Below are 24597 nucleotides of genomic sequence, written 5' to 3'. Positions count from 1 at the left end.
GAACGGATCTTTTCCTGAAAGTTGAAAGGCTGCTCTAGTTCGTCCTTTGAATAAAGTTCCATCTCCAAATAGAGTTGAAGACCTCAGACCTATCAGTATTTTATCCGCAGTATGAAAAGTACTTGAAAGACTTGTACATGCACAAGTTACTGAGTTCCTTGAGCAGAAAAAGAATCTTCATAACTTTCAGTCTGGTTTTCATAAATCTCATACAACAGGGACTGCTCTTCTACATGTCACTGATGATATTAGGTTAGCAATGGATCAAAGAAAATGTACAATATTGACTCTTTTTGACTTTTCTAAAGCATTTGTTACTGTTGATCACAAAGTTCTTCTGAAAAAGTTAGCTATTCTTGGTTTTAGTCATCATCTATAGCTTGGTTTAATTCATATCTCACAGATAGGAAACAATGTGTCTCTCTTGGAGAGAACAGGTCGAATTGGTTGAATGTTTAACATGGTGTTCCACAAGGTTCAATTTTAGGCCTACCTCTATTTACACTGTATGCAAATGACCTCCCCACTTCTATAAAATTTTCCAGTTTCCATACATATGCAGATGACCTTCAAATTTATGCAAGTTGTCCCATCACTAAACTAAATGAAACCGTGCAAAAAATGAATCAAAACATAAGTTCGATAGTGGAATGAACAAGACGAAACGGCCTCAGACTCAACCCAACCCATAATTATTGGTTACTCACGTTTAGTAAACAATATCAACTTCAACTTGATACATAGAATAACTAACTGTTGATGGTAATGTGATTCCCTACTGCAACTCAGTGAAAAACCTGGGCATCATTATGGATAAAAACCTCGACTGGTCAGAACAAGTCAATAAAACCTGTAGAAAGGTTTTCTCAGCAATGCATTCACTTAAAAAATTACAAGATGTCCTTCCTAGACGTATACGATTACTACTGGTCCAATCTCTTATTTTTCCACATTCCATGTACTGCAACTCTGTCCTCAATGACATATGCAAGTTACACTCAATGATAAAATGAAGCGCTGCCAGAATTAATGTCTACGTTTTGTTTACTCTCTTGAACGCCATGAACATATCACACCAGCACACATTGCTAGTTCTACCCTGAAGCTTCCCGATCAGAGACGTTTCAGAATAATCAAACTTGTTAGAGATACTTTAAAATATGGCAATCCCAACTATTTCAAAAATGATTTCAAATTTGTCTCCGATGGTAGGATGATAGACGCTTTCCAAACTAGAACTGGTGCAAATACTCTCAGGATACCTAATTATCGAACCACTATCTATTCCAAATCGTTCCTTGTCAGTGCTTGTCGTGAATGGAATAAACTTCCCAACTCTATTAGATGCATTGAGAGCCGATCGGGTTCCATCCTGTCTTTGAAAAAGTATTAATAGAGAAAATGACTGAGTTGTCCAACCCTAGAGCACTGCATGACAAATATTCTAATCTCCCTTCCTTTCCATTCTTCATCCCATTCATTCATCCATTTTCCACATCCCATCTCCATTCTACATAATAGGTACATATTCATCTTCCCATCTCAAGATTTTCTGTTCTTTATATTGTCAATATTACTCAATCAATTTCGAAATTTTAATTAAATCCCACCCTATTCTATATTTTATTCATTCATCCCATAATTCTAGGATTCAAATCAACTAGTTTTCAACTTATTAAGTAGAGTTTCTTATTTGAACATTATTTCGAGTTATAATTCTCAACAGCTCTAATACACCACAACCCGGTCATGTGTTAATGGAAAGGATATTTTATATCCTTCTAAGAGAATCGACAGTTATTTGTTGAAACACCGCCGATTTATGAAGTTACATCACATTATTATATTATCGTTATTCTAATTGCATTCTATATTTATTCTCATTGATTAATTATCTATACTTTGTGAAATTCGTTGAATAACTAGCATTATCGTCATTTAATGTAAATTAGTGTATAAGCCAGTAAATATTGTACGGTAACATACATAAAGAAATCTAATCTAATCCAAGTGTTCCCACGCAGGGTATCCTATAGGGAAACACACATTTGCTAATAAATTGGTGTGATGTTTTCAATTTTCATTTTTTTTGTTTATGCATTTCTTTAAAGATAGACTTCAAAGTTAGACATCCACGAATAGGCACATAAATCACCAATATAAAGGTTGGAAAAGTGATTCTATTAAATAATTAAATAGTAGTATATAAGTTACTAGTACCTATAAAATTATTTAAAAGTGCGTTTTACTATATTATACACACCCAAGCCAATCTACAGTTTATTCTCACTTATGATATTACAAATACAAAACATAACATTAGAGTATTATTATAATAATTAATTTTTAAAATGAATTCATAAGCTTGTTAAAAGCTTGTTTCGACAAGTTGACAAATTTAATTATCATCTCCGGCCGCAAGTTACAACTAATTGTTGGTTCAGGCTCAACTTCATCATTCTCAATATACAATACTCCATTAGAAAACTGGGGAATGCTCCGAGCTGTCTGTTCCAAGCAAATCCAATTGACTCATTTTTTTCTGAAAATGCAAAAATATAAAATAACATAAAGTGGTTATAAATTAAAGAAACTAGAATTTTATATTTGGTCAACTATGATTAGAAGAGTTGTCATGAGAGAATAAATAAATGTTTATTTCCCAAAACTAAAATTACTACATCAATATTACAGAAAATATTAGATAGTTTACAATTACATAGAATGGTTAGTTTCAGAAATTTCTTATAATGTGTCTTCTTCTGTTTAGTGTGGAAATTGACCTACTCCACTATGGCGTACCATGTTATAGATAAGGTTTTTTTTGTGTGCGGATTAGTAATTAGTAAGTGTTTAGTAAGTCATTAGGTGTTTTGTTGAAAATATGAGTTGTTTGAAATAATGTTTTCTATGTTCTGTCTTCCTTTGCTCATCAACCAATTTGTGTACTATTGTTTTGAACTGTCTAGGATGATTAATCTGTTTGAAGTTTGCAGGAAGTAGATTAAATAATTTTGGTGCAAAATGATTGAAATGACTTTGGTATAGTGCCTTCCTTGCAACATTGGTGATGAGAAGATTCCTGTATCTGGTGTTGTGGTTTGAAATGTTGTTGGATTCTTGTGTAATCTGCATAGTAACCCCTTGGAGTTACTAAGCTGTCTTGGATCCATCACGTCAAACTCATTGACTAGCTGGTTCGATGAATAGCGTGGTGGCTTCTGGTTGATGACCAGAAAGAAGAGAAGAGATAAAATTAACACGATATCTATTTTTAATTATTCATTTGGACAACCAGCCTACTTACGGCAATGAATGACTGATATGCACTTAGAAAAAAATTGAATCTCAAGGAAATATAAAAATTCAATCTCTAATTTTGCATTATCTATATTCTTATTAAAGATGAAGAGAGTTCCTGTTGAAAATTTGGAGATGAAGATTAGTGATACCAAGGTCTATTCTCAAGATTTGAGCAATAATGCCTCACTATGAAATAATATTATCTATTCAATCTAAAAAATCTCGGTCATTAATTGGAAATGCTTTTCCTAGGACAAATGCGAGATAAGACGCACCTTAAAATGACACTTGGTTTCAATATTTTAGAAAACTTACCTATTTTGCTCTTTTATTTCGCGTTCAAACATAAGTAGAGGATTCATTTGACCTTCTTTGTATGGGAATGGTTCCATATGAACTCTGGGAGAAAACAATAAAAATTCAAATAGCTTGTAGAATAACATTTAATAGTAAATTTTATATTTCTTATAACTGTTACTCAATCACAAAATTAAAATTATGGAACTAAAATATCACTGGAGTTTTTACTGACTGCTAAAATCAAAAATGAATATCACCCAATATTTTGTAAGTTTCATGAAATTCAGTTGAAAAAAATGAAAAATTGAATCTATATTACAGATTTTATTAACCTAATACCGACATTGAGAATGAAATTCAATGTCTGAACACAGTATCTGAATACAGTTAGAAAGTACTCATGTTATAGGGAATACAACAGTATTATAGACGATAATTCTACCAAGATTTACTGTTATACTCAAGCTTTCAAAAATGTCATAATAAACATCGTTAGAAACACAATGGGCTTGCTTCACATAAGTATGTGAAAGGTGTATCTGACAATGGTTATTATGGACAAAAAAATACATTTTGCCTACCAATCTAGGTAACTTGATTCAAAGACAACCATTGAAGACAATGGACAACCATTCAATACTTTTCTCTAAGACAAAAATCGACCCATTTATAAAAAATAATTATTGGTTAAACTGATCAAGATTATAAGCTTTGAGGTTTGATAGGACACTGAAAACAATCTTCATGAGTCGACTTTGATAACTGCTTACGTTTTAGTTTAGATTCGAATTTGCAGAAGAAGAGAAGTTACTGTATAACCAGTATTACAGCTGACATTAGAGAAAAGTTATTTCTGTTATTCAGAAATAGTAGATTGATAGTTAGTCTAGAATTCAAAACAGAAATTTATATCATGTTTGCATGATCCAACAATAATTTTAGGTAATAATACATCACAAACGCACCAACACAGTTAGTGTTACATCTCAATCTTTTCTAATCTTAGCATATTGGTCGCAAGTAATACAAATCTATTGTATTAAAGTTAGATTACCGACACTTATTTTTGAAGATGAAATAATACTTTACATAAGCATATCTATTAGCTGATTAAGATCGAACTATTATATAATAAAAAAAACATAGTACAGTAATAATATGTTTACACAGGTAATGATGATAATAATTCACTAAATTACAATATTGCTTCGATTGCCAATAGATAATGATGACAAAAAAATACTATCGTTATTAACCACAGATTAATTTCGGTCGAATGACTGGAAATAGTGTTATGAATAGAATAATAAATAAATTGAATGAAAGTCCGGACGACAGAAAATACTGATAAAAACTGCATGGCGAAAATGTTAAAGCAGATAAATTAAAAAAGCAGTTTACCTTCAATAGTAATACTGAAAAATGAACCTCATCACCGGGCTGAGAATCCGAGAAGTAGCACTCATACAGGATACAATAGCAAGATTCTTTGTATTTTCAGTTTCATACCGTTTGATATTCTAATAACGGATAATTATTCAACTTTTCGCAATCAACAATACATAAAATAAATAAATATATAAGTAACATTTCACTTCACAGCCATCGCTCTCTAATAAATAGGAAAAAGAAAAGACGTTCAGCATGAGTCAAGTGCTTACAATAGTGGTATCACTAACTTGAAATTCTATTGCTTTGATTTTTCGTGAAAATTGAATAAAACTTTGAATTCAATTTTGGTTGAGTGTCATTTACGTACAAATAAGTCAGTTTGAGTTTAAAAATCTGGCTGAACCACCGTTTCGCTTCAAAATTAAAATGCCCAACTTCTTATGGCTGTGAAGATTAGAATACTGTTGTTACCAAGCTCTTTTATTAAAAAACAGTTTCCACACTAGCTGTGAGGCAATCGTTGTGAAACGATTCAAACAATGTTTACACCTACAAATTCTGGTCAGCGCCAAGCTTAACTCAAGACTCAGCTCAGCTCAACTCAACAGCTGTCAACTGACTAGAATCACGCCCTTCTCTAACCGATGCAATTAAGCTTTCACAGGAACATCCTCTTTGAGGTGTTCTCCAGTAATTTTGTCTACATTTAGTTTAGGTTCTACTTGCTTTGGCCAAGAATACATCTTGGGCAGGGGGCAATCGTAGAAATAGTCGAACATATGCTTCTGGATGAATGCCTTCTTGTCTTGTGGCTCTGGGTAATGCGAAGCAAGGCCTGAAAAGTTACAAATAACATGAATAGAGCAATTCAATCACGATACATCAGATCAGCTTGGGAAGTGTCAATATTAAGTGAATTGCAATTTATCACTTGAATTTGATTCTCCTTCGTGAAATGATTCGTGATTCTACTTCTCATTGTGCAGAATTACAAAAATCATAATGATTTTTCTCGAATAAAGATGATTTTCAAGTGAGAATATACTAATTGAAACAAAATCAACAGTACATTTATGAAATGACATAATGTTCATGAATGAATTTGGGAAATGTTATAATATAGTTTCACCAGAAACAAGGCAGGAACTTCAAAGATAATTTTTTTAATTTATAAATGGAAATGTACTTTTCGAGAATAATTCAAATTGATGATTTTCAAGTGAGAATATACTAATTGAAACAAAATCAACAGTACATTTATGAAATGATATAATGTTCATGAATGAATTTGGGAAATGTTATAATATAGTTTCACCAGAAACAAGGCAGGAACTTCAAAGATATTTTTTTTAATTTATAAATGGAAATGTACTTTTCGAGAATAATTCAAATTGTACAACAAATTTGACTATAAAATTCGGCAGTTTAAAATTTTGAATAGGGAAAACATTTTGAATTTAATATAGATGAATGATAAAGACAGGACAATTCGTGAAATACTAGACTATTGAACTTTTAACTTTGACTACCTACATATTAATGAAAGCAAAGCAATCAAGAAAAAATTGAAACAAACCTTTATCATAAGCATACTGGGCAATACGTGTTGCAATTTCGAGAGAGCACTCTTTCACTTTGGATAGAGGAGGATACAAACTGCCACGCTCGATATCCTCGTCCTCAACGAAATCTGCCACAGACTGAAACAAACAACACATCATTATTATTCTACAAACAAATTTTACAAATTGAGTTTGCAAAAATAGAGTTCAAATAAGTTTGAAAAAATATACTTCTTTATTTGGTTTATTGGACAAAAATAATTTTCCGCTTCCTTCAATAATTCAATTCAATTGGAATACAGTAGTGTTTATCATTATTATTCTATATTCCATCAATAATATTATAAGGATTGCTAAAATTAATAAATTGTATAAAAATGAGAATCTAGACAATTTAGCATTGGAAAGAAATGCGAGGAAATATTCTTAGATGATTCATCATATTATTATCATTTCTAATGAATAAATAAAACTCATTACTAATAAATAAAAATTAATTGCTATCAACTACCATGAAGACTTCTGCTACTGCAAACATGTGTTAATTGATAGCTATGGAATACAATAATGTTTTCATTGGAATAATATGAGAATTCTTTGTCTAATAATATTATTCTGCAAATAATTTGCAAAGATAATGTTAAAATTTGAAAATAGTTTTAAAATGGAAGAGTAGTAACTGGTGTCTACTTACCTGAGCAGCGATCAAGAAGAGTTCTTCACTGATGTGATGAATGCCAGTGCAAATCACTCCCAGCGCCACACCAGGGAAAATGTAGGCGTTGTTTCCTTGACCGGGATTAAATTTTCGGCCCTTATATTCCACGGTTCCAAAAGGTGATCCACTGGAGAATACACAACGTCCCTGCAATAGCAATATACAATTCTGTTTATTCGAGAATATATTTTAAAAATAACTATTCAATATTTATCAATAAAGAGCGAATTGCAGAATCCTCAATAATTGTTAAATGATTGTTCATCATTGTGCTTATTTAATAAAAGCAGTTGGAAATTAAAATCTGTTAGAATTATCTGTATTCAGAAGCTTAAATAATATAATATCAGTAATTATCATAAATAATTTCAAAACTAAATTTTTTCTAGCAATTCATTCAATCTTTACAAATTAATTCTATTGATAATCAAACCAACAATTACAGAAACATCTTTCATTCTAATCACCAAACAACACGGTTGCATTTTCTAATAAAGAGAAATTAGAAATAGCAAACTGTAAGCATAATCTGTATCAACTCTTATGTCAACAAGTAACTCGTACATCACTGCAATAATTCACTAGTTTGTAGCGTATGTAAATTTTTAAAGTAATTTATAATTTGTAAAATGAAATAGGATGAATAAGGATATCAATGAATAATGGAATATTCTATTCGTACATCAGTGTTGACGTAGGCTTGCTCAGCTGTGCACTCAGCTCTGTCTGTGGGATTGCTGAGGGCGAAGATGATCGGCCTCTCATTGTTGTTGGCCATTTCTCGCAGGATTTCAGGTGTGAAAAGACCACCAGTAGCCGATGCACCTACAAATTCAACAACGAACATTAACACATTGAAAACAGCTTGAAAAATTGCATGACAAGGTTTTAGAGTGATACTAATAAAGGTATATAGGACCGTATTTACGGTCCTATATCCGTGAATAGATTTTGTAAGTTTTTCACCAACCTCAGTGATGATTCAAATCATACAGTACGTTATCATCGTTTTTCCAGAAAAATTCATGATTTATGATAGAATATGATCTATTGCAAAACAATTATGTCTATGGAACAAGGTCTTAGATCCTTGCTAAACTCGAGGCCGTATTTATGAACGATAATTGAATTATGATCGTAGTGAGCTAGTAAATTAAAAGTGGATTCAAGTACTTGGTTACTAAACAATCAAGTCGTGCTTAGCTAAGATAAAAATCAAAAAAATATTCATTAATAAGAATCCTTGACATATTTTTTGTAACAAGATCCAATCACCAGATCAAGATGAAATCCGGTGACTGTGGAATCCAGAGCACAATGATTCAAAAATACCTCAATAGTAGAAGTCAAAAAACAAGATACTTCGAAATCACCATGTTAATCATATGACTGAAAATCGGCTGATACGGCTCAAGCCAATTCGTCAGCAGAACGATTCAACAACATTTCAGCCGTCAATAGTGATAATTATGAATGAGAAATGTAAATTTGATCTGAAAATCAACGCAATCTATTTGAGATGATTATATTTAATTGTTTGGGTGGGAAAAATATACATGTTTAGTTCCCAGGTTTTCCTCCCAGGAAAGCGTCGAGAAGGTAGAAGGACTATGAATAATGTTGTATGAGAAGAAAAGTGGGAATGACTGTACAAGGAAGTGATGAAAAAAGTTTCAACTTACCAATAAGAACACTGGGCTTGACTTCCTTGATTACCTCCAAAATATCTTTCATTACTTTATGGTTCTTGGCATAGAACTTTTTATGACCTGAAAATGTATTGAGAATAACATGAATGGTGGTAAATACATTCAAATTATTGAAATAAAAAGGAATTGAAAGCGGACCATCTTGTGAATAAGTCTGCACTGACGGTCTCTCAGCAGTTCAATTATTATATTGCTTTAGATAAATTCCGAATTTTGTAAAGAAGCTGCACAAAGCTATGAATCTAAAACAATATGACTTACATTAACATATTAAACTAAAACGACGGATGATGATGGGTGATTAGTAGACCTACAGTATTAGGTGAGTTCCGAACCACCGGGAAGCGATTTTAAAACTCATAAATGGTATGTAGAAAAGTTTGGGTCTCAAGTGGCCACCCTTACTGCAGTAGTAGGCACCTTATCGATAGCTTATCAACGCGACCATGACACCAATCGCTTCCCAAAATGAACTATTTTAAAGTACGTTAATAACCTTACATAATCCTTGGCATAATCTTTACGCTGATGATACAGCTTTATGTACATTCAATTTATGAACAAATTTGCATTACAGATACAGTTCTACAAATACAAAAATCAATAGTTGAAGATAAAAAAATTATGAATGCATGTCTACGTTGGAATAAATACAATTGATACACAAAAAACACAAAAAATAATTTACAAAAACAATCTATGTCCTTCAGTCTACCAATCCATAACCTGGATTACAATACCACAGATGCAAGGCTCATTACAGCATAGAAAAACCTGATATACCTTGGTATGCTCTTGGGCCATCTATAGAATAGGCATGAGGATTTTCAATATCTGAAAAACATTCATTTATAGGTTGTAAAAAATCTTACTACTTGAAAAAATGATGTCCTAGTTATATATCAATTGGATATTCTTCAGAAAGTAATTTTTGAGAACAAGATAAACTAAGGTATGAATCTGATGATGGTATTATAGGATTGAACATACCTAAATCCTTTAAAATTTGACCAAATAGAAAAATAATAGAATTAAGATGGAAAATATATTATAATTGAACATTGATAAATTCGTAAATTGGATTATTGTGAGCTTTAAATTTATCTCTAGATCTCTGGGGTAGCAAGCAAATGATTCTCTATTTTAAAACTATAACTAATTACATGACTTAAGTACTATATGTAAAATGAAAATAAATTTAATTTTTCCTTTGAAATAATAAAAGTTGAAAGTGATAATGTTGAAAAACTGTTATTTTGGAGATTGAACAATGTGTCAAAAAATAAGCAGGAAATAGAATAAAATAATATTAGAAAACCTAAAATTGGAAAAGCAGAAATAAATAAATTTGAATAAACAAAATTAGTATGCCACACCTTCCAAACGGCCCTCAGGACGATCTTTGACTAGAAGTCCATCAATGTCCATCATCCAGATCTTGTCTCTTGCATCCTGAATAGAGGTGCCTTCAGTCTGCATAGCTCGAACACACAGATCAGCAATACCAATCGCAGCCTGTTCAAAACATCCCAGGGTTTTAAAAAATGACTAATTACAATCAAATAATGAATGTCTACTACTTCCTTCCTTATGTTAATAATTTTAATAATACTATTGAGTAGCTTAATAACAAAAAATCTGGTGTGGTACACTCACACAACTTTCCTTGCTCATTGAACTGTAAGCCTCATTCTTAAACGAGAACATATTTGAGCGGCAGCATATTTGAAACTACGATCAGACTACTGTATCTATATATATAAAAACGAAATGGCACTCACTCACTGACTGACTGATTGACTGACTGACTCACTCACTCACTCGCAGAACTAAAAATCTACCGGACCAAAAACGTTCAAATTTGGTAGGTATGTTCAGTTGGCCCTTTAGAGGCGCACTAAGAAATCTTTTGCCAATATTTTGACTCTAAGGGTTGTTTCTAAGGGTTTAAAGTTCGTCTTTTAGCATGTACATTCTTCTTCTCCCAATCCCCTAATTGAAATTTCAATATCATATGTTACTGTAGAACTATAATCTAGATAGAGTACCTCTTCGAAACAGTTGTTAACTGGCAACTAAATTAATAATTTTGTCAGGTTGGCATTAAGTTGAGTTGACTTTGTTAGGTTGGCACCAAGTTGAAGATTTAAATGCATTTATCGCGGAAAAATTGATTGGGCACTGCTACTTCAATCCTGGGAATATTATATTACTAGCCATCAGGCTCGCTTCGCTCGCCATATCCGTTTAGCCAGACGTTTAGTCTGGTTCCCCGACTGGATTGTCCTAACATATGATAAAAAATGCTCAAATGAAAAATGCAGGCGAGCGAAGCGAGCCTGCTGACCTCATTCTTGGACGATCCAGTCGGGGGTCCAGGGGGCGGAGCCCCCTGGATAGACGGATATGGCGAGCGAAGCGAGCCTGACGGCTAGTATGTTTATTTATAATTGTTCTCAGAGTACTTTTTCCTTTGTATAATTGAGAAATTCGATGATTTTTTTAAAAAAGTTGTCAAAACAGCTGTTCTACGGATGAAATATCTCGACTAAGTTATGTGTTATTTTTATAAACACTGCTCTATCTACCTACCTCATGCACGAGGAGTTTACTAAGTCCATTTCTAAAGGATGGGGTGGACCCCCCATTAGTTTCCCAGAAAGGAGACTCATTTCAGTTGATAGGGCTTATGAATGGTATATATAAGCTATCCATGGTATAAATTTGAAGAAAATCGTTGGAGCCGTTTCCGAGAAAACCGTGAAAAACATGGGTTTTTAGTAATTATCCACCATTTTTCTCAAGAATATTACGGAGCTCCTGCAACTTTCCCAGAAATGAGACTCATGTCAGTTGATAGGGCTTATAAATAGCTATCAATTGTATGAATTTGAAGAAAATCATTAGAGACGTTTCCGAGAAATCCGTGAAAAACATGGTTTTTTAGTAACTATCCGCCATTTTTCTCAAGAATATTACGGAGCTCCTGCAATTCTGGACCTCATCCAGAAATGAGACTCATGTCAGTTGATAGGGCTTATAAATAGCTATCCATTGTATGAATTTGGAGAAAATCGTTTGAGCCGTTTTCGAGAAAACCGTGAAAAACATGGTTTTTTTAGTAATTATCCACCATTTTTTTCGCCATCTTGAATTGAATTTTATTGAATTTCTTATTGTCGGATCCTCATGGTATAAGGACCTTAAGTTTAAAATTTCAAGTCAATCGGTTAATTAGGAATGGAGTTATCGTGTTCACAGACATACATACACACACACACACACACACACACACACACACACACACACACACACACACACACAGACCAACACCCAAAAATCATGTTTTTAGACTCAGGGGACCTTGAAACGTATAGAAAACTTGAAATTATAGGGTACCTTGTTTTTTTGGAAAGCAATACTTTCCTTACCTATGGTAATAGGGCAAGAAAGTAAAAAACTGTACAGAATTTCAATCGCAAAGCAATGATCTTTACTCATAACTGATGAACCATTTTTTTTATACTTAAGGGAGTTAAGGTTCGCCAAATATACATGAAGGTGAAGGATGTCGAAAAAGAATGTTTGACAAATGTTATTGTTTTCTGTATTATTCATATATACTTTTGTTAAACATTCTTCAATTGTATGTATTCTACTTGGTTCTATGAAAGAAAAATATTTCAAATAAAACTTGAGAATGTTTTAGTTATCATAAAATTAGTATTGTAAATTTTATTATAAGATTTGAAACTTGCATTTCAAATAAACATCTAGGCCTAGTAAATTGTCATTAGGACTTTGAACGCATAGTAAACTCTCAGGCTAGAGCATCAACAGGCTATATAGCGAGAACAAGCATATATTTTCAGTAATTCAGGGTTCAAAGAGTAATTTTTTTGGTTGAAAGAATGTGTTCATCAACAAACTTTCATCTTTTTAGTTGAAGAATTAAAAGTTTTTAGAGTTTCACGACAGATGTGAAACACTGAACAACCGAGAGTTGGTACAGTATTTTATATTACATTAATGATCTGAAATTTGAAGAAGCAATAAACCATACTCTTCTATTTAACCTAGCCTAGGATAGTTACTATGTAGTAGAACTGATACATTTATGATATTAGAGACGATTTTTACCTCTCCAGCTCCCAAAAAGAGGAATTTACTTTCTGAAATGCGGCAGCCGGTGATGCGGCGGGCAGCGAACAGACCAGCGACAGCTACAGAAGCCGTGCCCTGGATGTCGTCATTAAAGGTACAGTACTTTTCTCTGTATTTGTCCAAGAATCTGAAGGCGTTGTGGTTGCCAAAATCTTCAAACTGAAAGATTGAACAAATTCAGCATAAACAAAAGAAGAAATTTTAACTATGTTTGAGGAATTGATATTTAAGATGACTAAAGTTTTTAAGATTATTGTCTTAAAAACCATTCTCAGAGACAAATAATATTGATTTTCATTACACGATTAAATCTCAAAATGAAAAACTTTATTTTATCCATTGATGACCCAAATAGTTCTGAGAGATGACTAAGTGATATTTCAATAAAAATGATTTCCAGAATGATTGAGATCTACGAAATCAATAATTTGGTTAATTTGATTCCGACTGAAGAAAACAGAGATTTCAATTACGCGAACACTTGACAAACATACAAACTGAGAATAAAATATGGATAGAAATCTAAATCCCTCAGGGTCTTGAAGTGAAATGGGACGATTTCAATAGGTGACTATTCAAGAAGAAAATTTATTTTTTATATTAAATGGCCATGAATATTAAGTAAAAAGATTTCTATTTACTGTACAATAGGTGAAACCCTAAAAACAAATTTTTCGTTTCACTTAAAGACCATTTAGTCCAGGCGCAAATGTCATGAATAAGGCACTCCGAGGTCATTTTTTAAGTAACAGCCGTGGAAGATGTCTCAATTTCTTCGTTAGGTCTAGCATAATAAGGATCGTGATGATGATAAGTCGAAATTACAGGCAAACACCTCGGAAACAAGATGGCCGCCAAGAATTTCAGTGTTTTGCTAAATAGCTTGTATTTCAATAATCGTTCAAGATATTCAACCGTTTTTTCAGACGAAAATATTTTAAAAATCTTCCTCTACAATTTTTATTTTATAAAATTTTCCTCTAGAAAGCATATTTTGTTAGTTATAACCTTCAAAACCCCAAAAAAACTTTATTTTCCAAATTTGTTCAAATTTTATTCCATAAAAACTTTTTTTGTGCAAGAGATACAGAGAAATTTCAAATCTATGAAATTTAGAGCATGTTTTCAACTTTGGAACGATGTATCTTCATGCGCTGTACGTCAAAAAATGAGTTCTCCAGCGCCCCCCCAAAGAAAACCCTGCATGGTTTTTGGTGCGTTTTTCCATATGCAAGAGGTAGAACTAGAACTCTTTGAACTAGAACAAGCTAGAACTATAACATCGATTTTTCATTACTACTTTAAGATAGACACTTTCAAATGGTCTCAATATCTTCGTTACAACAAGACGAATAAGAATATTGATGATGGAAACAACAAAATTACTCGACATCATTGAAAAATACAAGATGGCGGTCATTATTGGCAGAAATTTTTATATCGCTTGTAATTCAGTTATTGTGAGAGATATCGGATTGGTTTTACCACTAAAGTGTTTAGAATCAACCAAACAATGATGTTTGAGAGAATCATATCATTTCGACCACTCTTCCCATTATTTATTCAACTTCAAAAACTTGAAACATACATTTTTTGGGACAATATTTTACTTTCCACCCTGTATATGTATTCGCAGTAGACAAACACTAGTATTATTGGCACAGTGTTGTAGAATATTTCCAAACCTTCAAAATGACATGTGGTTGGAGGCTGTAAGTCCATATTTTACGGCTGGAGCGTCATCGGAAAAAGAGTAAAAAGTACTATTTGCAGCGGAAAACACGCCTTTTCCACCAAATGCCAATCCCAACAATTAGAAAGCCGTGTAACTCATGAATTAAACTTAAAATGATGTGTAGAAAGAGAATATCCATGATGGCAATCTCAAAAATGTTTGTCATCATGAAAAAAAAGATGGCGGAAAAAATAAGTCGATTTTCAAGAAATCGTCTGTAATTCTAATATGTCGAGGATATCGGATCAATTCAGCCATCTTGAAGCTCCAAAACAATCATACTACAATATCCGAAAGATTTATCCAATTCCACCAACTTTTACTGTGGTGAATATAACTTCAAACTCAATAACATTGGGGTTTGTTCACTCTGAATACATTTCCAGGGTGAAAAATAAAATTTTGTCCCCAAAAAATCTAATTTCAAGAATTTGAAGTTATATTTTTAGTCTGTCTACTAACTTTGTCACATAGCTATGTTTGATTTTATGTAACGACTCTGCAACCGGGTATGAATGAAGGTTTATGAATGTGTTGTCTTGACGAACCAATTGCTGTACTGTAAGCTTAAAACGAATAAAATAGTTTATACAGTGGAAACCCAACTGAACTTCTGAAGACCGTTTTCGTACTCAATGTCAAACGCATTATTATTAATACCTTGTTTCAAAAATTTTTCTCTTGGTCCCTTGAGTTACGTTTTTCTGTATTTACTTAAGAGGGTTATTGATTTGTAATGAGAGAATTTCAGTACTGTGATAGAACCGTAAATTTCAATTAGGAGGAGAATAGGCACCTACTAACCTGGATAAGAGTGTTCTGGCCATAAAGTTTTACAACTGCTTCCATGAATTCATCGATTAGAGCATCATACTCAGGTCCAATCGTTCGCTTTTGCCTCAATCCAATGTACAGTGGATCTTCAAGAAGTTTCTGTGGAATTTCAATCAAATTCACACAAATGCTTCAAATTGAATATTAATGAAATATCAAAGTTCAGGTATATTCATGTCGCCACTAGGAGCAAAATCATTCCTTTCATCGTTGATAGAATTATTCATGAATATACAAATTCAATCTCAAAAATATTTTTGCTGACAACTGGACACATAATTATAAGAAAAAATTATTCAAGCAATGAATTATATTAAGTTATAGACATTTTCAATGTTTTACAAGGAGAGCCCAACAGTTCATGGAATAAAATACGCTTTTGCACCTACACAATTATTATAAGTTTTCTATTAAATTGGTTTATACCTTCATTAGAGATAACGGAAACAAAGTCAGCCCCTTTCAAACCTACAACATATTTTGCTTAATATCTCATTTACTACTTAAGTCGCAAACTTCTTGTTGGTTCCAGTAATTTTATCAGCGAATTTTACAAAGGATCTATTCATTTTAGTACACAAATAAATTATCATAACAATATAAAAATAATTGTAAATTTGTAGATATTATTCTATATGTTTCGTCATCATAATGAGCCAACCATGCGATTGATATTATTTTTAAAATCAATGTGGTTATGATTATATAAGTTTTCTATTAAATTGGTTTATACCTTCATTAGAGATAACGGAATCAAAGTCAACCCCTTTCAAACCTACAACATATTTTAATATGTATATACAAAAATAACTTTAAGTGGCAATCAATTTCACCACCCTTCCAAATCCATAGAAATCAAATGAACAGCCAGTGAGCCTGTTAGTCACACATGCATTGGGTAGTTGCGCCTTATTTAACCAAAAAATACATACATAACATTATTTCTTTTATTTGTGTCGATTAAGTGAAAATTCATACGATAACACGACATCATTTCTTCTTCAATGTTTGTTTCCATTACGAACTGCTTGTTAATCACTTTTGAACAACTAAATTACGACATAACAGTCAGGTATTTATAAATAAAAGCTATTAGCTTCTGGTCACATTTGTGGAACGCTTTCGGACACTGGGCTCTTCAACACTGGTTGACACTTCGGAACTTCAACACTGGTTATTCCACAACGGAAGTGTCAACCAGTGTTGATGAAGGGCCAGGTGTCCGAAAGCGCTCCACAAATGTGACCAGAAGCTAATAGCTGTTATTTATAAATACCTGAATGTTATGTCGTAATTTAATTGTTCAAAAGTGATCATTTCTTCATAATACTTTTTTAATTAGAGATTGGATAACTTCATCTGAAAAGTGTGTTAAAGTATTGTATGTCTTCATTTCCATCCATTGAACGAGCAAGTACAAAGATCCATGTTCTAATTGCTTTGTATTCAAATGTCTATTTTGTTTTCAATATACATATTTCAATTGTTCTAAGTTTATAATTATGCAGACAACCCTTTTCCTTCTTGAAATATCTGTCACAATTCTCTGAAAATTCAGATTTACTCGTTATCAGGAGAATTAGCTTTAAAATAGTTCCCACTTCAATTGAACAGACAATTATTTCCATCTTTCACCAATCATTCATGATTGTTAAATCCCAAAGCATGCTATTTATTAGAAAAGTTATTCAATCAGAAATGATAAAGGATCTCATGAAACAAAGTGTAGGCCGACCATATAACACCTCCAATGCTGAATTAATTGAAAGGGAATTGTAAATAATTTATAATATCACTCTATACTGTTTTGAATGAGATTTCTATTTTAAATTCTAATTGATAAATTTGTGTGAATAACATTCATTTACAAAATAATAATTGGAGAATACCTCTAGAATATTGTTAGTGGCTCAAAGGAACAATGACATTGATGCTTATTCAATTGCATGGTATTCCATCTACAGAAACACAATAATTTATTATTTAACCTCATTAGCTCTAAAAAAAACTTTAATACATCTACTCGCAGATCTTCGTTGAACTCTTTTTCATTGATTATCCTCTTAGCCTATAGAATATTTTTTAACAAATGAGATTTTGAGACTAATCATATCTTCGGTGGTCAGACCTCTTGATACTAAAGCGTTAATATTTGAGAGAAAAATAATTATTAGGTTGAAAAATAACCTCTCGTTATCACCATCCCTATCCCTGCTCATGTACTAGTTGAAGATTCCTAACATCATCATCCTTGAGTGGAAATTATGCATGAGTTTAGAAGACTGTTCTTGCTCTTAGTGGGCCTATTGTTGTTCGTGCTGAGGTATAATAGTAGGGTTTTTTCTAATAAGGAAGTACTTTATCACTAAATTGCGAAATATAAGAAAAGTATGAAATCAATTTTCTTTCATAAAGGTATTCTCAAACTCTGGTTTGCTATTTTGTTAGAGACAATATTCAAACTTAAATTCAATACAGCACAATGCCAACACATTACGAAAACTGTACCAAGGATTAGTATATATAGTAAACTTGAGGTAACTATAAGACATTTTTCAACAGAAATTGCCAAGGTTTCCATACAACACACTATAATTACAGTAATATAACAAATAATTTCAAAACCAGATTAAATTTTTTGAAACAGTTATTCGTACTTAATGTTCAATAAAACACAAAAAATATTGAAAAACTGTGCCAGGGGTTAGAAACTAATCAGGGGAGGTAACTATGTCAGACTTTAACAAAAATCACTAGCAATTTGGATTTTCATAGTAGCATGAAGTACATTGAAAAATATCAGAGAATTACATGCGATTCGAGTGGAATCAATTATTGAACATGAAATATTGTAGTGATAAGCTTTAGCCAGGTTCACAGATTTGTCACGAAACTACTATAAGAACGAATATAGAGAAATGAACGAAATAGAATATACATTGAGACATAGAAATTATAGAACCCAGAGATATAACAATGCCTATGGTAATAGAGCTCCAGAATTCAGAATTCCATTTTTGTTAAATTAATTGCCATTAGAGTTGACAATGTTACAGAGTAAAAATGAGATTCAAATAAAACTTAAAGTGCACTTCATAAGGATAAATAATTTTGATTAGTTTCAGGAAATGATTTGTGTTTTATTTATTGTGTTTATTCGAATTATTATGTATTTTTATTAACTATTTATTATAATTTTTGAGTTTAAAATAATTTTAATTTTACAATGAAGATATATTATTATGATTTAATAAATATTCGTGTTCAGAGTGAATAACATTAGGGAATATCCCAGAGTGATTATCTTGTTAATTGTCGCTTACCGAGGAAAGTGTTTTTCTATTTTATAAGTCAAGTTGAGTTAAGTTATGGTGCAATGGACAAAACAGAACAATCGGTTACAAAAAAAATGAAGAAATATAATCAGGTAGATTAAGAAATATAACTATTGTTATTGATTTTTTTTATTGTATGTAGAGATTATTTTTATATATCCCTCAAATAGCTTACAGCTAGAGGGATACTATCGCACTATTGTAATACTCAAATAAATGAATAAATATACTAGATTGTGATCTCAACAAAATATACTATAGACCGATCATCAAGAGCTAAAGGCAGCAAAATGCTCAAAAAGGACTGCTATCGAAATCCCAAAGAGATTCTGATGAGCCGAGTTATATAAATGGCTGTAGTACGAAACTCACTGTTTGACCAGCATAACATGCTGTTTTGTTACAAACATCACTAGCAATACAAATTCACTTAGTTGAACATCATAAAATGTAATGGTACTAAAAGACAATTTCAACAAACATATCAACAAAGCAATTCAAATTTAGGATGATTCACTAGCATAACATGTCATTTTGGTACAAAAAATCAAATCGAATTACGTAGTTAAAGATTAATAGAAAATGCTCGTATAGTAGAAAGAAAAATCTCAACCAAACATCACTAGAAATTCAAATTAAATTTTTTGAACTTCATAGAATATTGTTGTGGCACTAAAGGAAAATCACTAGCAATCGAAATTTACAAGTGGTATAAAACAGGCATATGTAGGAAGAAAGCAGTGCTTTGAATTAAACAAAAAGAGTGATGTATTTAATTACTTCGTTGTTGGTTCCAACGTCAATAGTGATTGGAAGACACTGGTGCGGCTTAATGCCGGCGAGCGCGGTGTAGAGGGCTAGCTTGCCGACTGGAATGCCCATTCCGCAGGCGCCGAGGTCTCCCAGACCGAGGATGCGCTCTCCGTCCGTCACACAGATCGCTCGCACGTCTGGCTCCGGCCTAAACAGGGCACAACGCGCGTCTCTCTCTCTCTCACTCACTACTCATCACCACATTCTTAACACTAACACTACTCGCACTTACCAAGCGGCAAGCTCAGTAATCAACAGCAAACTTGTCAACAATCTACTGGATTCGTTCAAAATCCAATTGGACATAATACAAGCTTCATTGAGAACTGTCGAAGATTGTCACATAACTGGTATTGAATCTATGCTGCCACTTCTGTTGGAGCAGACAATTATTAGGAAAGACATGAAATTAAGTACCTAGAGAGTTTAAAAAAATCATCAAGAACGTATATTATTATCATGCTGTTGATCCATTTCTTTATTCTACGGTGAAATAAGATTTGAATTGAAGTTTTGAAGCATAAATTGTTAAATCGATGATTACGGAATCAGTCTGAGGATGCCAGTGCAACATGGAGAAAGCGTCGTCACTTTTAGTAATCAGTAACACTTTCAAAGTGAACAAAGTTCCAAAAATGTTGTATGATATAAATAAGATTATCATAGTAATACATATATGTATTTTATTGACAGAGGAATCCTTCTGAGTATTACGCCTTTCAACTAAAAATATACTTGGCTAATGATTTAAAAGTGGGCAACAAGGTGACCAATAGGATTTTGAATTTCAGATGGGTAATTAGTAGAATAAAGATGTTGTAGAGGCTACAACAGTAGCCTCTAAATACAGTTGCAGTCAGTATTCCAACTTGAAAAGAAATGTTCTATTTTACAATATTGGAAAAACTAATCTTAGTTTATGATGAATCGGAGATTCATAACGAGTTAGGTGACAATCTTCAACGAAACAGTATGAGTCGAAATAATCAATAATCAACGAAACAAGGTTACAGTTTTTGAATTGAATAACAGAGTTACAATTCAATAACAATTGAATAATCAGAGTTCAGTAAAAAAATATAACTCTCAGTTCTCATCTAAATAAGTTGTTAGATAAGAGGCGAATATAAAATAATAATGAAACTATGAAGTTTTTTTCTGAATGGAAAGGTATCTTATACTAACAAGCAAGAAATTTGAGAATATAAAAGAATGAATGGGCTATGTTGCAATCTATATTGATTTTTAATAATCTTCAAGCTGAATAAGAGTAAGAGAACAGGTGATCCTGACATCAAATTCAATTTCTATATATTTAACATTGGGTACAGTATCATTTTATTGGTTTCGAGTCAGAAACTGTGCAAGATAAGTGTATGTTGCATTTTTTCTTTTTAATTTCAAAGGTGGACGAGATGCAATATGACACCATTGAATTACTTGTCTTACAAGGACAAATCACAACTGGAAGAAAATTATTAGAGCCGCATTAATTCTACTGCAAAACGTTTTTCAAAATGCACCACCACTGACATGCAATTATTTTTAAATGCAAGTCTATTCTCCAGTTAATGCATACTCCGTTACTCCCCTTCAGTTGAACACATTTTCGAAACTTTCACTATTTATTGACAGAATTCATCTCTGACACCAAATAATGGGGTTACAAATTTTGATAGTGAAAAGTTTCAATATTTAGGAAAATATCAAAGCATATCCTACGAATGATGACAACACAGGGGAATTGTTATCATTCGAGACAAAATAACATAAAACGTGGATTCACCCTTCCATGCCTGTTAGTTGAAAGGTAAATCATGACTAATAATCATACAGGTCAATCAAAATGATAATTCAGTAATAGTTGCAAAATCTCACAACAGACAATTCATAGCTCCCAAGAGCTAGGTTTTCTTGTACTAATATTATTGGGGGATAGTTCCAAAATCAAAAGTTTTCCAGCATTTTCTAAGATCATGTAATTAGAGCAATATATAAAAGAAATAGGAATATGTAACAAGTAAGAAGATAAGAGCAAAAAAAACTCATTGTCACTTATTTCAGTTTCAAGAATTCGGAAATTCTGGAATTACTGTAATGGGAAGGAATAAAAAATATTGTGAGCTATTTCTGGTGAAAGCATGGACCTGTATAAAATTATGTTCATGCATCCGAAATACTACAGTTTTTCAATACATCTATTCTTTCGTCATTTTTACAAGAAAGCACTGACCGGGAGAGAAAAAATAAGGATGCTCCTATTACTATTTCTCTCCCAAATTAAGATAGCATTTTAAAATTTCGAAATAGGGATATGATTTCACTTTTCTGAAATTTCATCCATTTCCACTCAAAAACAACAAACACTAAGAATTTCAAATTTTTACGGTTGAAGAACTGGATTAAAAACAAAAATATTATACTCGAATCACCATTCATTGAAAAATGTTTGCGTGATTTTAGAAAATTTAGAGCCATAAAAACACAACTCACTATGAGGTTTTTAATGTTTTCATTATGTAAGTGGTTTTCTGCCTTTCTCAAGTATAAGTATAAGTATGTATACTTGTATATGTACACGTATCAGTGTGTTGTGTCATTTGTCACTGTGATATGATTAATGATGTTATATAATAAATATTAGGAATTTTCCATACCATATTTAGTGATGTATAATATGAATGAAGATATGAATACAAAACATAGATCATGAGAGCAATGACTGTTCTTTTGTGAGATTATGGATGAAGCCACAATATATGACAAATATAATAAATTCAGGACGAAACTACCCCATGTTAACGGAGATAACTCATTTACTATTACCGGTACACCACCTTCACATTTCATCATAAACAACATTTAGTTCTAGAAAATGGTAACCGGTGATTATAAAAAATCAGAAATATCAGGTATGAAAGGATACTTACAATTAACTATTGTTAATTTTGTATAGAATGTTTGAATGGATTACCAGTTCTTGAGGACATCGTAGATGTGGCCCTTGTCGTGTATTGTGAGGAACACGCCTCTTGGTCGTCTGTAGATGAGACCGAACTTCTGACAGGCCAGACCCACAGTCGGAGTGTAGACGATCGGCATCAGTAATTCTACATTTTCCGACAACAGTCGGAAAAAGAGTCGTTCATTACGATCCTGAAAAATCAATGATGTATTGAAACGATGATTACTTAGATAAATCGAGCATGATTGATTGAATAAAGCTGAATTTACAAGCAACAATAATTAATAAACAACAGCTCGTGCCAAAAAACGGGCAGTAAAATTGAACCGAGACTAAATATTATTCAATGGGGAATAAATTTCAAATTTTCTAGTTCATGAATACCACGGTATTCAGATGAATATACCACGGTATTTCTTCTTCTATTACCTTGATGAATACAGAAAATAGCTGACTAAAAGTTTGAAAAGAAGCAAAGTTCGCCTATAAAGATTGTTATTTCCTAAAATGCTTCCGGTGTTTGGGTGGCCATTTGAAATGGTAAATCGAAATCTCATAGTTCTTTAATGCATTTTAATCAAAACTGAGCTTCATCAGAAAGGAGTATACTAGTAATTTATCTGAAGCCGTTTCATAGGAATTCAGTTGGAATTTCAATATTACTTCCGAGTCAAATATCAGCAAGTAGTTGATACAGAATATGAATTCTCAAAACCAGAATTTTCTGATGAAGAGCAACGTTTGTGAAGATCAACACAAATAATACAACAAACTGAGTTAAATGATCAAAAACTCTATAGATATAAGCTATTGTGCGATTTCAACTCTAATGAAGGTACATATTCATTTATTCAGCTGTAAGTAAGGCAAACATTATTTTTATCTTGGTTTCGAATAAAATTTTAATAGAAAATTGTGATAGGAGTTTCTTGTTTGATTTTGTGTGTAAATTAATCAGATAAATTGAAAATTCTAGTTGATAATTTTTTTGGACTTGAAATTGCGTGTAAATCTGATCATGAACTCTACAAACCTCTGGCCTGTTTATTTTAAATTAAGGTTGGAAGTTGGAAGCAGTTTTGGGCGAATGCCTGTTGCTTACACCTGGATTGTATCTATTGTCTATGGATAAATAAATAAAATGCTAATTTTACCTGGAGTTCTGCTAGATATAAGTATCGATTTAAAGGTTCCTGGTATTTGAGAAGACTGTATTTACACACTTCCAGCTGTTCTTCTTGCGATTTGAATTTGGGAGGCATGAGTCCATGAATTCCAAGCTGTTGGCGTTCTTCTAATGTGAACGCTAAACCCTGAAAGCAGAGACAAATCACAGTAATGCATATGATAGGATGATAATCATTCAAGTAAAGCAATCAAATACCGTACACAGGAATTCAATACTATAAATGAAAAATAAAGAATTTCTGTTCTTTTTCTCATAAAATACAATCACTTATAGCATATTATCTTCCTTCATCATAATTGAAAAAATAAATATTTCTGAAAATCTTGAAACTAAGGTTTAATTGGAGACCGATAACTAAGACTTATGCCTCTGTTATTTCCACTACGCTAATGTATCATCTAATTCCAAATAAAATTGACACACACCAATCAACAATGACAAGAAGCGCTTCATGGTAAGTAAATTTTCCCAATACAGAAAAAACTGAATTGATGTTTGAACTCTCTCTTGACATGACTCTCAGCCGATAAAATAAGCTATCGCTTATAATAGATAAGCTCAGAATCCTGCGTCTAGTA

The 24597-nt window shown here is 32.3% G+C and overlaps 1 protein-coding gene across 2 annotated transcripts in view; it reads right to left on the bottom strand.

The window, feature by feature from the left end:
- Nucleotides 1-3728: 3728 nt before the first annotated feature.
- The window catches only part of LOC111053321 (NADP-dependent malic enzyme), a 33144-nt gene continuing 12275 nt past the window's right edge, over nt 3729-24597 (bottom strand). Inside the window, exons 3-14 of one of the 2 annotated variants that reach the window (XM_022340181.2) lie at nt 23985-24143; nt 22840-23021; nt 19833-20013; nt 15688-15816; nt 13125-13307; nt 10361-10499; nt 9768-9818; nt 8958-9044; nt 7958-8100; nt 7252-7422; nt 6572-6695; nt 3729-5830 (exon numbers count right to left, since the gene is read on the bottom strand). In XM_022340181.2, coding sequence (XP_022195873.1) covers nt 5646-5830; nt 6572-6695; nt 7252-7422; nt 7958-8100; nt 8958-9044; nt 9768-9818; nt 10361-10499; nt 13125-13307; nt 15688-15816; nt 19833-20013; nt 22840-23021; nt 23985-24143 — 1734 coding nt within the window. In that variant the 3' untranslated portion in view covers nt 3729-5645. The remainder of the gene's footprint in view (nt 5831-6571; nt 6696-7251; nt 7423-7957; nt 8101-8957; nt 9045-9767; nt 9819-10360; nt 10500-13124; nt 13308-15687; nt 15817-19832; nt 20014-22839; nt 23022-23984; nt 24144-24597) is intronic. The other variant, XM_022340182.2, reaches the window with a different exon arrangement.

The sequence above is a fragment of the Nilaparvata lugens genome, chromosome 1, assembly GCF_014356525.2.
Source record: "Nilaparvata lugens isolate BPH chromosome 1, ASM1435652v1, whole genome shotgun sequence".
NCBI lineage: Eukaryota > Metazoa > Arthropoda > Insecta > Hemiptera > Delphacidae > Nilaparvata > Nilaparvata lugens.
The sequence above is the reverse complement of the archived record's forward strand: the minus strand, read 5'-3'. Positions and strand labels throughout refer to the sequence as shown.